The 17,013-nt window shown below is 41.8% G+C and overlaps 1 protein-coding gene across 2 annotated transcripts in view; it reads right to left on the bottom strand.

Annotated features, from left to right (window-relative positions):
* Positions 1 to 17,013, bottom strand: part of gins1 (GINS complex subunit 1 (Psf1 homolog)) — a 38,465-nt gene that overhangs the window by 5,078 nt on the left and 16,374 nt on the right. For both annotated transcript variants that reach the window (XM_063056343.1, XM_063056342.1), the window contains exons 2-5: positions 14,861 to 14,925; positions 11,092 to 11,190; positions 10,350 to 10,440; positions 4,606 to 4,722 (exon numbers count right to left, since the gene is read on the bottom strand). In XM_063056343.1, coding sequence (XP_062912413.1) covers positions 4,606 to 4,722; positions 10,350 to 10,440; positions 11,092 to 11,190; positions 14,861 to 14,895 — 342 coding nt within the window. In that variant the 5' untranslated portion in view covers positions 14,896 to 14,925. The remainder of the gene's footprint in view (positions 1 to 4,605; positions 4,723 to 10,349; positions 10,441 to 11,091; positions 11,191 to 14,860; positions 14,926 to 17,013) is intronic.

Here is a 17,013-nt window from a genome sequence, read left to right as displayed (position 1 = left end):
GTGAATAAGGTTGCTGATTGAAAAAGCAGGATATACAGTAAATTAGTTGGAAATTTGAGCGGAGAAATGACAGATGTGACAAGTGTGAGGTGATGTATTTTGAGAGGTCAAATGCAAAAGGAAAGCATACAGTTTATGGGAGGACCCTAAGGAAGATCAATATAGTGGGAACAACAGGAATTCTGCAGATGCTGGAAATTCAAGCAACACACATCAAAGTTGCTGGTGAACGCAGCAAGCCAGGCAGCATCTCTAGGAAGAGGTACAGTCGACGTTTCAGGCCGAGACCCTTCGTCAGGACTAACTGAAGGAAGAGTTAGTAAGAGATTTGAAAGTGGGAGGGGGAGGTCCAAAATGATAGGAGAAGACAGGAGGGGGAGGGATGGAGCCAAGAGCTGGACAGGTGATTGGCAAAGGGGATATGAGAGGATCATGGGACAGGAGGTCTGGGAAGAAAGACAAGGTGGGGGGGAACCCAGAGGATGGGCAAGGGGTATAGTCAGAGGGACAGAGGGAGAAAAAGGAGAGTGAAAGAAAGAATGTGTGTATAAGAATAAATAACAGGTGGGGTACAAGGTGAGGTGGGGCATTAGTGGAAGTTAGAGAAGTCGATGTTCATGCCATCAGGTTGGAGGGTACCCAGATGGAATATAAGGTGTTGTTCCTCCAACCTGAGTGTAGCTTCATCTTTACAGTAGAGGAGGCCGTGGATAGACATGTCAGAATGGGAATGGGATGTGGAATTAAAATGTGTGGCCACTGGGAGATCCTGCTTTCTCTGGCAGACAGAACGTAGGTGTTCAGCAAAGCGGTCTCCCAGTCTGCGTCGGGTCTCGCCAATATATAGAAGGCCACATCGGGAGCACCGGACACAGTGTATTACCCCAGCCGACTCACAGGTGAAGTGTCGCCTCACCTGGAAGGACTGTCTGGGGCCCTGAATGGTGGTAAGGGAGGAAGTGTAAGGGCATGTGTAGCACTTGTTCCGCTTACAAGGATAAGTGCCAGGAGGGAGATCAGTGGGGAGGGATGGGGGGGACGAATGGACAAGGGAGTCACGTAGGGAGCGATCCCTGTGGAAAGTGGGGGGGAGGGAAAGATGTGCTTAGTGGTGGGATCCCATTGGAGGTGGCGGAAGTTACGGAGAATAATATGTTGGACCCGGAGGCTGGTGGGGTGGTAGGTGAGGACCAGGGGAACCCTATTCCTAGTGGGGTGGCGGGAGGATGGAGTGAGAGCAGATGTATGTGAAATGGGGGAGATGCGTTTGAGAGCAGAGTTGATAGTGGAGGAAGGGAAGCCCCTTTCTTTAAAAAAGGAGGACATCTCCCTCGTCCTAGAATGAAAAGCCTCATCCTGAGAGCAGATGCGGCGGAGACGGAGGAATTGTGAGAAGGGGATGGCCTTTTTGCAAGAGACAGGGTGAGAAGAGGAATAGTCCAGATAGCTGTGAGAGTCAGTAGGCTTATAGTAGACATCAGTGGATAAGCTGTCTCCAGAGACAGAGACAGAAAGATCTAGAAATGGGAGGGAGGTGTCGGAAATGGACCAGGTAAACTTGAGGGCAGGGTGAAAGTTGGAGGCAAAGTTAATAAAGTCAACGAGCTCAGCATGCGTGCAGGAAGCAGCGCCAATACAGTTGTCGATGTAGCAAAGGAAAAGTGGGGGACAGATACCAGAATAGGCACGGAACCGCTAATGCCCCACCTCCCCCTCGTACCCCATCTGTTATTTATTTTTATACACACATTCTTTCTCTCACTCTCCTTTTTTCTCCCTCTGACTATACCCCTTGCCCATCCTCTGGGTTCCCCCCCACCTTGTCTTTCTTCCTGGACCTCCTGTCCCATGATCCTCTCGTATCCCCTTTTGCCTATCACCTGTCCAGCTCTCGGCTCCATCCCTCCCCCTCCTGTCTTCTCCTATCATTTTGGATCTCCCCCTCCCCCTCCCCCTTTCAAATCTCTTACTAACTCTTCCTTCAGTTAGTCCTGAGGAAGGGTCTCGGCCCGAAACGTCGACTGTACCTCTTCCTAGAGATGCTGCCTGGCCTGCTGCGTTCACCAGCAACTTTGATCAATATAGTGGGGTCTTAGGATGCAAGACTATACCTATCTGAAAGTGGCAACACAGATGCTAAAGAAGGTGTACAGCTTGCTTGCCTTCATCAGTCAAAGCACTGAATATAAAAGTCAGGAAGTCATTTTAGAATAGTATAAAGCTAAGGTTATGCAACATCTGGGAGTACTGTGTGCAGTTCTGGTTACCACACTATCGGAAGGATGTGGAAGCTTTGGAGAGGACACAGAAGAGGTTTACCAGGATGTCACCTGAATTGGAATGTATTAGTTACAAAGAGAGTTTGGACAAACTTGGATAGTGTGCTCTGGAGTGTCAGAAGCTTTTTGCACCAGGATGAAAACGTCAAATACTAGAAGATATAGGCTTAAGGTGAGACACAGTAAGGTGAAGGATTATGCAAAGCAATTTATTTTGAAAACAGAGACAGTGGTAGGTGCCTGGAACGCACAGCCAGGGAGGTTGTAGGACAGATAAAATAATGATATTTAAAAGGCATTTAGACAGATGTATGAACAGGCAGGCAAGAGAGGGATATGGACTCATTTAGAATGGCATTGTGGCTAATGCAGATATGGCGGCCTGCAGAACCTTTCCTGCACTGTGCACGACTGAGTTGCAAAATGCAGAGCTGTGGGAATGACGCAGCTGATTAATGTTTTTCTTAAAACGTGGAAAACTAAACCAATATTACAGATGGGAGAACTGGCCTGTTTCAATACCAACAGATGCAAGGTATCCAGAAAGAAAAAGAGGTGCTGATTTTTAAATTTATTTCTTGTTAAAAATAACACAGCCCTTGCAGACTGAATGCAGGTGCTCCACAATGTGATTACCCAATCTACATGTATGTTCCAATGTACGTACATACATTGTGAACATTGACTGCAGTGGGCTTTGCTGGAAGTACAAGTGAACCTCTGCTTCACCTGGAAGTGTTTGTGTTCCTGGATGGAGAACGTGAAAGGAGAATGGAATAAGATTGGATGTGGCAAAGACTGAAGAGTAGCCTTCAGAGTTGGGAAAGGAACAGTCTCTTTGGATTACTGACATGGGAAAGGGGAAGGTGTTCTGATTAAAGATCAGTTTTGTCACATGTACATTAAAACATACAATGAAAAGCATCGTTTGTATCAAATCAGTGAGGATAGTTCCAGGGAACCCTGTTGTCTTGCTTCTGGTCCCAACATAGCATGCCCACGACTTACTAACTCTAACCGAAACGTACATCTCTGACTGTGAGAGGAACCCAAAGAAAACCCACGTGGTGAGGGAGAAGATATAAACTCCTTACAGACAGAGGTGGGAATTGAATCTTGATTCGTGATCGCTGGCTCTGTAAAATGATCGTACTAACTGCTACACTACTGGGGAATCTTAGCGAAGATGGTGGAAATCACAAAGGATCATCTATTGAAGCAACGCTCACAACATGCTGGAGGAACTCAGCAGGTCGGGCAGCATCCGTGGAAAAGATTGGTCAATGTTTCAGGCCGGAACCCTTCGTCCTGACGTCGACTGATCTTTTCCATGGATGCTGCCCGACCTGCTGAGTTCCTCCAGCGTGTTGTGAGTGTTGCTTTGATCCCAGCATCTGCAGATTATTTTGTGTTTACGATCATCTATTGAATGAAACGGCTGATAAGAGTAGAAAGCAAGGATAAGGAAACAAATGAATAAATTCATTCTTGCCTCCAACCTTTGGCTTACTGTGGAAAAGTATGTAAAAACCAAGACATCAAACCCAGCACCAACCCAAGTCTATAGCGCAGTAACATCTCTGCCATCCCACGTGCTTCAGTGATGAGCTTGACCGCACAAGCCCACTGACACAAATATCCTCAAATTCCAACATCAGCACCTTCTCCCAAGCCCACACGCATAGCACCAATCATATGATAGCACCCAATGAGCTCTGGACATGGGATACTAACACCCCAAATCTGTTACAGATAAGTACTTTCTTAAAAGTCTCCCTGAGAAGAAATATAATATGGGAATACCTGGCTTGGGTGAGTACCCAGTAAGGCAACAAACACTTCACATCTTGCACCCATATCCTAAACAAGCCATCTGCCTACCCATCCCATCTGTGGCAGAGTCTGCAGACCCTCTAACTGGCCACCCATGAACCTAAGGAACTTAAGTGGAAGTCACCCTTGTCTCTGAGGATCTGCCTTGGATAGCTATTGAGAGGGGGCACAGAACTAATGAAAGCATTTGCAAAATCTGAGATGCCTAGCAGGTTTGAAATGCAAGAGTTAAAATGAAGGAGGCCAGAGGTCAGGAAAATTTGTGTAGCTTCTGAAAGAATGTAGTCTCTGTGGTGACATTCAAGCGGGAATAAAAGAAATAAAAATCAGTATTTTTCATTTCTTCAGAGGCACTCAAAAATTTGACAGTTCTATTTGCTGTCCAACAGAGATGCCTTTCAAGTGGAGTCCAGTAACCCATCGGACCAACTTCTCTGCAACCTTCCATAATTCCTCACATATTGATTGTTATATTATGGACTACAACACTTACCTCAATAAACAGACTTTTTGGAGGTTTCATATCTTGAGTTATGTCCAGCCCTTCATCTCCACCAATGGCTCTCATGTAAGAGGCAAGTGACTTTTTGTAGTGGTTGAACCACTCTGTCTGTGGAGAAGAAGAAATCAAAACCAATTTGAAAGCAATCCTAAAACAGAATCATTAATGGGATAGCAGCACCAAGCAGAAAATGAGAGCAAAACACTCTACAATGCAAATCCTTAGCATTGTGAATACGTATAAAATAAAACATGTAATGCTTGCCAGGGAGGATGAACCTAAGATCTAGGTAGCTCTTTTTTAATTGATTCTTTGAATAGTAGAGAAGGGGTAGACGGGGAGAGGAAGGAGAAGGGGGAGAGGGGACAGAGATGGGGGGTAGTGGAGGGAGAGGGGAGGGTGGAGGGAGAGGGGAGGGTGGAGGGGGTAAAAGGCCAAATTTTGAGGGGAAAGGGAAAGGGGCAGGGGTTATATTCAGGAACATGGAAGGATTCCAAAACAAGGTCAACATTTAAATTCAGTGTCCCGTCAGTCCAGGAATCAATATCAATCAACAAGCAACAACCTGGTGCAGATTAGGATTTGGGTCAGAGTTTTGGCGAAGTATGCAGGTTTCCAGAGCACGTACGTGGAAGGCTCAGTAGTCGAACACTGGAAAAGTGGAGCCTAATTGTGACAACATTATAGATAAGGCTTCGATAGTAGGGATACCTGATGTCATATTGAGGAAGGAGATTGCAAATGGTTTGGTTCAGATGGTTGGGCTCTAATTTAAAAAGGTAATTTTACATACACACAAAGTACTTTTATCAAGTGCAAATCAGCTCCCATCAATCAAATTCTCCCATTTATTTTCCCTTTAACCCATTGCCTCACATACCCATCAATTCCAATTCTTCCTCTGCTCAAATATATGATAAGACACGAGTCAATTAACAGAAAACAGAATGAGGAATATACAGTTACAGTTCGAGAAACTGCAGTACAGATAAACAAAATGCAAGGGCCACAGTGAGATAGATAGGGAGGTCAAGAACTCATTTTTTTTCCGCACCTAAACAGCCCATTCAAAAGTTGGATAACAGTGGATAGGACCTGTTCGAGTCTGATAGTATGCACTCTCAGGTTTAACAGGGATGTTGGAGGAAACCAGCGAGTGTCGGGGGTGGGGATGGGAGAAGATATACTAGCCCCTATGAGCAGCTGAAGTCCCACTCCCCCATTTTTTGGCCCATAATCCTATTACCTCTCACATGCTCACCAGCAGGAGGTCAGAATTGAACGGGTTGCTGGAGCCGCGAGCCAGCAGCTCCACCATCTGTGCCAAGATACCACTCACATACATTAACAACACAGCATTTCTAGTGGAACACAGGGGATTTATTTAAATCAATAACCAAGGCAGCACCACTGTAGCAGGCCCAACCCAGAGAAACAAAATAAGATGGCAAGTCAAGGGGAGGAATTCTCACACTTTAATGTTGGGAAGAATCAATGGAAACTTTCTCCTATACTAACTAGTCCACTTCTCACTGCTAGGCCAGCTTTGTTGTATGGAGACCCGCAGCCATTTCCCTCATTATTAAGCACCAGAGGAACAGTGCAAGGTTCTTCCCTGTTCTTGTATGTCATCTTAATACATACCAAAGTAACTTAGTACATAAAGGGGTTTCAAATGGTAATTTATTTTCCCAATGAAATTTTGCCTTTCCAGTTGTTCATTTTCCGGATGGTAATTCAGTGTTAAAGGTTTCCATTATCATTTTACCCCATTTATTTTTTCTTTAATTATATGCTTTTAAATGCTACTTTGCAATGTCAGAAAGACCATTTTTATAAATAGATCCTAAAGATGCAAGGCACAGATCATAGCAGCTTTAAAAAAACAAAGACTGGATAGAATGTAATGATGCTGTTACATACAGGGAGAACTGCCCTTTTGGCACCACCAGACATTTTCAGCAGACAGTGCAACTTTCACACGTGCAATGACACAATCTCGCTCCATGCCATTTCATTTTCACCACCTATGTAGTCTGACCAACTGGAAGGTGAACATTGAATGTTTGTAGATCTGCTAGCAGGAACAAGTCAAGGATGATGAATGAATAGACATTTTTGCCAGTTGGTGGAAAAAATCTCCTGAATTAACTCTTTCTGGACTTAAGTGGACATAGCAAAGGCTCTACTGATAATCTGCTAATTGGAAATCATTTCCAAATAAGAAGTCATTAGTGAGATGCTCTTTGATAAGGGAGAAGATTTAACACGGACTTATAAGAGGAGTAGTCTGTGTCCATGAATTGGAGTGGCCAGTGTGACTTGAATTGGCTGTAATTGTGTAAAATAATGATTCAGCAAAAAAGCAAAGGAATAACATCAGAGGCATGTGGTAAAGTGGTGCCATATGTTGCATTGGGCCAGAGCCAATGAGGGGTGGACACAAGATGGCCTGATGGATCAGAACAATTAAGGGAGAAGAATAATAATGAACATTTATGGAGGTAGAGCAGCAAGAATTCAAGAGACAAAGGAGTGCAAACTCCAGGGAGGAAATATATCACACGGAAGATGGATCAGTCATTTGGCCAACTGGAGATCCCCTATTTTGGTCTGAGTAAATTGCATTTCATATAAGTTGATATGGTAAAGCTGTATTTGGAATTATTTACAAGGTAAGGGTCAACAAACATCCAGGTCCAAATGAGTTATAAAAACTTCAGTCTACCTTCTAGTGAAAGGTTTAGATGGGCCAGAGTTTGTTAAGTGTGTACAGGACGGATTCCTGTCACAGTATGTGGACAGGCCAACCAGGGGGAATGCCATACCAGATCTAGTACTAGGTAATGAACCGGGTCAGGTCACAGATCTCTCAGTGGGTGAGCATCTGGGGGACAGTGACCACCACTCCCTGGCCTTTAGCATTATCATGGAGAAGGACAGAATCAGAGAGGACAGGAAAATTTTTAATTGGGGAAAGGCAAATTATGAGGCTATAAGGCTAGAACTTGCGGGTGTGAATTGGATGATGTCGATGTTTAGAGATCTCTTGCGGGATGTTAGGGATAAATTTGTCCCAGTGAGGAAGATAAAGAATGGTAGGGTGAAGGAACCATGGGTGACAAGTGAGGTGGAAAATCTAGTCAGGTGGAAGAAGGCAGCATACATGAGGTTTAGGAAGCAAGGATCAGATGGGTCTATTGAGGAATATAGGGAAGCAAGAAAGGAGCTTAAGAAGGGGCTGAGAAGAAAGTGGGTATGAGAAGGCCTTGGCGGTAGGGTAAAGGAAAACCCCAAGGCATTCTTCAATTATGTGAAGAAAAAAAGGATGACAGGGGTGAAGGTAGGACCGATTAGAGATAAAGGTGGGAAGATGTGCCTGGAGGCTGTGGAAGTGAGCAAGGTCCTCAATGAATACTTCGGTATTCACCAATGAGAGGGAATTTGATGATGGTGAGGACAATGAGTGAGGTTGATGTTCTGGAGCATGTTGATATTATGGGAGAGGAGGTGTTGGAGTTGTTAAAATACATTAGGACAGATAAGTGCCCGGGGCCTGACGGAATATTCCCCGGGCTGCTCCATGAGGCAAGAGAAGAGATTGCTGAGCCTCTGGCTAGGATCTTTATGTCCTCGTTGTCTACGGGAATGGTACCAGAGGATTGGAGGGAGGCGAATGTTGTCCCCTTGTTCAAAAAAGGTAGTAGGGATAGTCCGGGTAATTATAGGCCAGTGAGTCTTATGTCTGTGGTGGGAAAGCTGTTGGAAAAGATTCTTAGAGATAGGATCTATAGGCATTTAGAGAATCATGGTCTGATCAGGGACAGTCAGCATGGCTTTGTGAAGGGCAGATCGTCTCTAACAAGCCTGATAGAGTTCTTTGAGGAGGTGACCAGGCATATAGATGAGGGTAGTGCTGTGGATGTGATCTGTATGGATTTTAGTAAGGCATTTGATAAGGTTCCACACGGTAGGCTTATTCAGAAAGTTAGAAGGCATGGGATCCAGGGAAGTTTGGCCAGGTGGATTCAGAATTGGTTTGCCTGCAGAAGGCAGAGGGTGGTGGTGGAGGGAGTACATTCAGATTGGAGGATTGTGACCTAGTGGTGTCCCACAAGGATCTGTTCCGGGACCTCTACTTTGTGTGATTTTTATTAATGACCTGGATGTGGGGTTGGAAGGGTAGGTTGGCAAGTTTGCAGACGACACAAAGGTTGGCGGTGTTTTAGATAGTGTAGAGGATTGTCAAAGATTGCAGAGAGACATTGATAAGATGCAGGAGTGGGCTGAGAAGTGGCAGATGGAGTTCAACCCAGAGAAGTGAGGTGGTACACTTTGGAAGGACAAACTCCAAGGCAGAGTACAGAGTAAATGGCAGGATACTTGGTAGTGTGGAGGAGCAGAGGGACCTCAGGGTACATGTCCACAGGTCCCTGAAAGTTGCCACACAGGTGGATAGGGTAGTTAAGAAAGCTTATGGGGTGTTAGCTTTCATAAGTCGAGGGATAGAGTTTAAGAGTCGCAATGTAATGATGCAGCTCTATAAAACTCTGGTTAGGCCACACTTGGAGTACTGTGTCCAGTTCTGGTCACCTCACTATAGGAAGGATGTGGAAGCATTGGAAAGGGTACAGAGGAGATTTACCAGGATGCTGCCTGGTTTAGAAAGTATGCATTATGATCAGAGATTAAGGGAGCTAGGGCTTTACTCTTTGGAGAGAAGGAGAAGGAGAGGAGACATGATAGAGGTGTACAAGATAATAAGAGGGATAGATAGAGTGGATAGCCAGCGCACCACTCTTCCCCAGGGCACCACTGCTCAATACAAGAGGGCATGGCTTTAAGGTAAGGGGTGGGAAGTTCAAGGGGGATATTAGAGGAAGGTTTTTTACTCAGAGAGTGGTTGGTGCGTGGAATGCACTGCCTGAGTCAGTGGTGGAGGCAGATACACTAGTGAAGTTTAAGAGACTTCTAGACAGGTATATGGAGGAATTTAAGGTGGGGGCTTATATGGGAGGCAGGGTTTGAGGGTCGGCACAACATTGTGGGCTGAAGGACCTGTACTGTGCTGTACTATTCTATGTTCTATAAACTATCACCTTCAGTCCCACTACAAACACCATATCAACAGATAGTAAGAATTGATGGCTTTATTGACCTTAACCCAAGACTTTACATCAAATCCTTACCATCACAAAAGACATTCTACTTTATATTAATTTTGTTCCCCATCTCTGTACAAAGCTGAAATATTCTCCAAAGCCTAAACCACATTATATTGGACTATTCTGACACTCTTCAATCATCTACTATCCATAAACTTAAGTGAATCTGAACTCCTGCCACCTGTATCCTATCAAAAAGTCTCAGTTGTCCATCTTTTCTTTTCTGCTTTGTCATTGACTTCAAATCCTCCAATGGTTCACATACAAAATTCTCATTTATAACTTTTAATCCTTCCCTGTACCCTAACTTCAACCCCACAATAATCTTTTTTGGATGCCAGCCTTTCATAATCATGTAAAAAGAAGAAATATATTAAAAAAAAAGTCCCTTGCAAAGAACAAGGAAGTGGATCCAAGGATATATAGCAGGACACATATCAAACTGGCTACTTCTTGTGCTCTCATTTCTATAGTTTTATGAAAAGGCAATTAAATGAACTTTTGGCATGTTAAGGAGGGGGAGAAAAGGATGGGCTACATAATCTTTAAGTTTCTCCAAAAGCAGTTTACCTCTTCAGGAGCAAAATGGAATCGGATTTCTGATGGCAGAACACTTCCATATTCCCACCTCAAAGATCGAATCCGCAACAAACGGTCGTATCTGCCGAAAATTAAACTGGTTGATCATTTTCTCCCAGATAATTCATTTTCTTTAATCTATCTTCAGAAGACACAATTTTGTAATAGTTTCCTATTGTGTTAGGGTCTCCGTTATCTGCACTGGCAATGGCTTGCCTTTAACTCTCCTTACTGCTGTTCAGTCCCTTCTTAAAAACATACCATGACATTCTTCTTACAAGATCAATATACAGCATATTTCTATGATCTAGATATTAAATACTGTCATTAGCAAAAGGCACCAGAGAAAGCCCTTCCAATTTACCAAAAGCCACTTAAAAATTATACAGAATAGGAGAAGAAAACAAGAAATTTTAAAATCAATTAGATAATAATCCCCTAGTCACAGGACCCATTCCACTTGCACATAATGTTATATTATGACATTGATTAATCAAAATGAAATGGATTAAATCAACAGTTGAATGTATGCAACAGGAATAAAGGCAAAATGGGAAGTATTCAGAAAATAGCAAACATTTTATAGTGCCTTTATATCTGGAAACTAAAAGCATACATGCCAGACCAATTTTGTTCAGATAATAGCTATTACACAGGACTGAAGATTAGAAATCCTATCGAAACTAAAAGCACAGTACAGTATCCCCGGTACAACTTACACACAGCAACATACAGGTATGCTAAAATGCAGCGCTTATTCCTCAGTAAGCAGCAGTGACGAAACTTGATTGTTGGGATTAAGTCTGTTCTTTCTTCAGATTTAGCCTCATTTCTAAAAAATAAGTAAAATATGTTATTAACTTTTAGTTCATTATCATTATTTTTGACACCCTTTACCTATTTGCTCATTAGCTATCTTACATATCAGAACAGTATGCGAGAACCTTGATTCAGAAGGAAACTTTGAATGGCATTCTGGGCAACACAGAATTTTTATCTCCAAACAGATGCAGCTGGCAATTGCAGATGATTCAATGACAAGCTGGAAAATCTAAATTCTCCACAGCAGTGTCTGGTGGGAGCTTCAAACACCATCAACTTAGCCTATTGAAGTGCTGATACTGGAATTATTAGCACCAGAGGCATTTATTTCCACCTATCCCGCAAGCTGATTTGTCATTCATTTCAGTTTCAATCTGGCAAGCACAGAGTTGCACAATGACTAGGTTAAGTCAAAATTGCTCGCTTACCAAGAATTTACTCTGAATGTAACAAAATATAATTAATTTTAAGGCTATGGACACTGATCCATTCAATAGTTAAATAAAATTTTGCAGAATAAAATATTAACCAGTCTAATTAATAACACCAGCGTTTATGATGCATTTAAAGCCACCTCCCAATCTACTTCATACAATTACCCTTCTAGTCCTTTAATGTTTGTAATAGCAAGGTTCATATTAGAAACACTCAACAGCATTACAGAAAATCCACAAACAAAATATATTTTCACAGAATTTTTTTCCTGAGCTATTATCCAAAGTATGTACAGTCCAGATATGCATGTCATGTCTATGTGTCAGTAACAAATTAAAATATTGCATGATTTACAATCTTTTCATGTCACTGGTATACTCATTCCAAAAAGATCCTCTCACTGGCAATGCAGTTAAATGCCAAAGTGAAATGCACTCCTGTCTCAGCCCAGTTTTTGACTGCAGTCAGTAAATGGCAATGTCACTTACCAGCTGCAATTGCTTATTCCCTCATATGGAACAAAGTCAAGTGTTTAACTTAACCTCAGTGGTGAGGCTTCATTTATTTTATATATTGGCTTGTCCGTCATATCAGATGATGACAAATTTGTGCAGTTCTATTGTGTGTTCGTAGGTGGCAGCTGACTCAAGGTTGTGAGCGACACAGATGTCCACAATAAGGACATGAAAATTATGCTGGATCTGGAAGTGGAGTCACCGTTATTGCTTTCCTCTTTGTTGGGCAGCGATTAGTACTGCTCGGTGTCTCTCCTCCAGGTTGTTGTGAACAGTTGACACTAAGGCTCACCAGCCAGTCTGGTCTTGCACACTCAGTTCCAGTCGTTTTGGTACAAGCCCAGCGTGTGTAATCCAAACAAGAGACTGCTGAGGACCATACGTGATCGCAGTCGACCCAGGCTATGCCTGGCCTTGCAAATCCTGGTGTTGATTTCTCTCTCTAGTGAGCCATCACTACAAATGATACTGCCGAGATACTTGAATTCTTCCACCGTTCCGCCAATAGTGATAGAGGGGGTGGTAGCAGCAGATCCAGGAGCAGGTTACAATGAGACTTCTGTCTTGCTTAGGCTGATGGCAGCACCAAAGAGACTCAAGGCTTCTGCAAATTGATTGACAATTAGCTGAAGGTTGAACTCAGTGCGAGCCATCAGAGCATACTCATTGGCATAGAGGGCTTCAAGGATGAGTTTCTTGACTAGTTTTGTTGTGCCACTCAGACGTCGCAGGTCCAAGAATGATCCATCAAGTCTGTACTTCAGGTAGACATTTTGGTGTCTGGTGTCTAAGGCTTCATACTGCATGGAATAAACAATGCACCTGAACTGACCATTGTAACCAACAGCATTAATTTAAGCAACACACACACAAAATGCTGGAAGAACTCAGCGGGCCAATTTGTGTGTGTTGCTTAGATTTCCAGCATCTACAGATTCTCTCTTGTTTGCATTAATATAAAAGGCGAGTCTTACACAATACATAGATTTAGTTACTCAGAGATTCACATGATTTCAAAGCAAAAACTTAAAGAAAATATTTAAGTTCTCTCAAATTATATCAAGAAACTAATAAGCAAGGACAAGTGGCTGAATAAATCTTTTTTTTCCAAAATGGGGCTTCCAGGAATGGAATTGATGCTTTGTCAGACAAATCTTGCATATTCTCCAAATTTTGACAAAAACATTGGCAGTCTTGAAAATGAAATGAAATAAATTAAAAACGCAAGTTAATAAACTGTACTTAGAATCATCACATTATTGAGAAACTAGATAGTAGGTAGACAAACAGCTGATCCCCACATTAGAGGAGGGGTTCACATTTCTAGAAAATTGTCTGTATTATGATTTTCTAAGACAAAGCCAAAATATCTGAGCACGCATCACAAAATGAAAACTGAAAAAAGAACTGTAAAAAAATAAACACAAATTTAGCGAGGATGTTTATTCTGTATCTCAGATTTGTTGATAGTGATTTGAGAATTCTGTAAGGGTGAATGTCCGTCACCTGAGCTACTGTAACATGGGAATCATCTGTTTTCTGTCTTTTAACCTGAATAATTTGCCTGAAAAAAAATTGCTCAATTAAAACAGGTCATCATTAGAACCCAAGTATAAATCACCACAAATCAAGTCTGCATGTTGTATAGTTTAGAAGTAAATTGCAATTATGAATCAGACCAGATAAATATAAACAACTAATTATAGCACCTTTAAAAGCAATAAAGCATCAAGATACTTCAGAGGCAAATGTTGTATAGTTTAGAAGTAAATTGCAATTACGAATCAGACCAGATAAATATAAACAACTAATTATAGCACCTTTAAAAGCAATAAAGCATCAAGATACTTCAGAGGCAATTGTTAACTAATGTACAGCCATACAAGGAGATACCAAAGGAGATAACCAAGAGTTTGGTCAAAGAGGTGTGTTTAAAGTTGGAAAGTGGTGATGAGAAATGGAGATACAGATGGAATTACAAAGATTAGAGCTTCATCTGTTGAAGGCTGCTGACAGTGCAACACATTTAATCAAGAATGAGCAAGAGGCCAGAATAAAAGAGTTTACTGAGAAGTTTAGGACTTGGAAATTATAGAAATATGGAGGAATTTTAAATAAAAATAAGGACATCGGTTGGAAACAATGCTACTTTTTAAAACCTTGACCCACATAAGTCAGTAAGTGCAAAGCAGATCAGTTAATGGTTCTTGGTGAGAGATAAAACCAAGGAGAGCCAACTCGGGGTTTCATTAATACTTCATATACAAGGTATTTGTGGAAGTGTCAGAAATGGTTATTTATAAATGATTTTATTTCTCATCTCCATCTCATAATTATACACACTTCAAATTGCTGAGTGGATCACCTTGGATCCAAAAAATTTATACTAACAGTAAGTGAAAGTAAAACAACACTGCAGATATCAGAAACTTGAAATTAAGGAAAAGATTCAATGCTGGAAACATTCAGCAAAGTCATTCTTGGACCTGAACTCTGCTTCTCTTTCCACAGCATTTTCAGCATGTTTTTAATCTAATGCTGCCTGATTGGAAGGCATTTTAAGGACTTGCAAACATTGTTGTAGATTTTAATTTATAGGGAACACAAAACTACTGCTAAATTTGTTGTGAACCCATTATGTAATCAATATTATAGATTACACTCCATACTTGAAAGCTTAATCTGCTCTACACCAGTCAAGACAGCACATGAAGCACAAAGTAAACTTACACATCATTTTGGTTCTGTTCATACAACGCCTTCATCTCTTCAAGGACTTCTCTGAGGCCATCCTCCTGCAAGAAGTAGATTACATTTGAATAAGCCAGGTATTATGAACCCATGGAAAGCATCTGGGCCAGACGGGGTAACTGGCCGAGTACTGAAGACCTGTGATCATCCGGCTGGAGTGTTCAGCAATCTTTAACCTTTTGCTTCGGCATTCTGAGGTACCCATAGCAGGCTTCAATTATATTGGTGCCTAAGACACCTGCCTCAATGACTATTGTCCAGTTGCACTTACATCCATTGTGAAGTTTTTTTTTTGAGAGGTTGGTGATGAAACATACCAACTCTTGCCTGAGAAGAGACTTGGATCCGCTCCAATTTGACTACCGTTTCAACAGGTCTACAACAGATGCCATTTCATTGTCTCTTCACTCAACCCTGGAACACCTGTGAATGAAGATGCTCTTCATCATCAAGATGATTCATCAGGATGCTCTTCATTGACTATAGCTCAGCATTCAGTACTATCATCCCCTCAAAGCTAATCAATAAGCTTCAAGACCTAGGCCTCAATACCACCTTGTGCAACTGGATCCTTGATTTCCTCACTTGCAGACTCCAGTTAGTTTGGATTGGCAACAACATCTCCTCCACAATCTCCATCAGCACAGGTGCACCACAAGGCTGTGTGCTTAGCCCCTGCTCTACTTGCTTTATACTTATGACTGTGTGGCTAAGCACGTCTCCAATGTCATATTTACATTTGCTGACGATACCTCTGTTGTAGGCTGAATCAAAGGTGGTGTTGAATCAGCATTTAAGAGGGAGACTGAAAATCTGGCTGAGTGGTGCCACAATAACAACCTCTCAGTAAATGTCAGCAAGGCCAAGGAGCTGATTACTGACTTCAGCAGGAGGAGACCAGAGCTCCATGAACCAGTATTCATCGGGAGTTCAGAGATGGAGAGGGTCAGCAACTTTAAATTCCGTGGTGTTAATATTTCTGTCATGGGTCCTGCAAGTAAGTGCTTTAATGAAGAAAACACAGCAGGAACTCTATTTCATTAGACATTTGCAAAGATTCAGCATGATATCTAAAACTTTGACAAACTTTTATAGATGTATGGTGGAGAGTACATTGACTGATTGTATCACAGCCTGGTATGGAAACACCAATGTCCTTGAACTGATAATCCTACAAAAAGTATTGGATATGGCCCCATCCATCATGGGTTAAGCCCTCCCCACCAGTGAGCACATCTACATGGAGTGTTGCCGCAGCATCCATCATCAAGGATGCCCAGCATCCAAGCCATGCTCTCTTCTCACTGCTGCCATCAGGGAGTGGGACAGGAGCCTCAGGACCCACACCATGAGGTTCAGGACAGTCATTATCATTTAACCATCAGGCTCTTGAACCAGAGCGAATAACTTTACTCGTCCCATCACTGAACTGTTCCCAAAACCTATGGACTCACTTTCTTTCTTTTCAAATCTTTTTATTATTATATTATTCAAAAAAAAAACATGAGTACATCGGAGCAACAACACTTACAATGTCTCATGGAAAAAAAGATCTTAAAGATTGAAAAATCTTGCGATAATTAAAAAACCCTACTAAGCAAAAGAGGGGGAAAAAAACCCCATTAGGTGTACAACTCCGGAGCCACGCGTCATACAAAAAGCTTCTAAAAATAAACATCAAACCACCAAGAAGAAAGTAAAATATATCAAAAAATTTACAATTAGATCGTGGAGAAAATCTATCAATTAGCTCAAATGATAACAACAAGCAAATGAGTCCCATCTTTTCTCAAAATCAAATAAAGGTTTAAAAGTTCGACTTCTAATTTTCTCCAAACTAAGACATAGCATCACTTGAGAGAACCATTGTGACAAAGTAGGAGCTGAAGTATCCTTCCACTTCAACAAAATAGCTCTCCTAGCTATCAATATAACAAATAAAATAACATGTTCGTCAGACACAGAAATACCATGGATATTTTGAGGAATTATTCCGAAAAGCACAGTTAATTTGTTAGGTTGTAGATTAATTTTAGGTGTTTTAGAAACTGTCGAAAAAACTGACTTCCAGAACTGTTCCAGTATAGAACAAGACCAAGACATATGTGCTAGCGTAGCAATCTCAGTTTTAC

Source organism: Mobula hypostoma, chromosome 8 (assembly GCF_963921235.1).
Source record: "Mobula hypostoma chromosome 8, sMobHyp1.1, whole genome shotgun sequence".
Classification (NCBI taxonomy): Eukaryota; Metazoa; Chordata; class Chondrichthyes; order Myliobatiformes; family Myliobatidae; genus Mobula; species Mobula hypostoma.
Note: the sequence above shows the minus strand (reverse complement) of the source record. Positions and strands in the feature narration are given on the sequence as shown.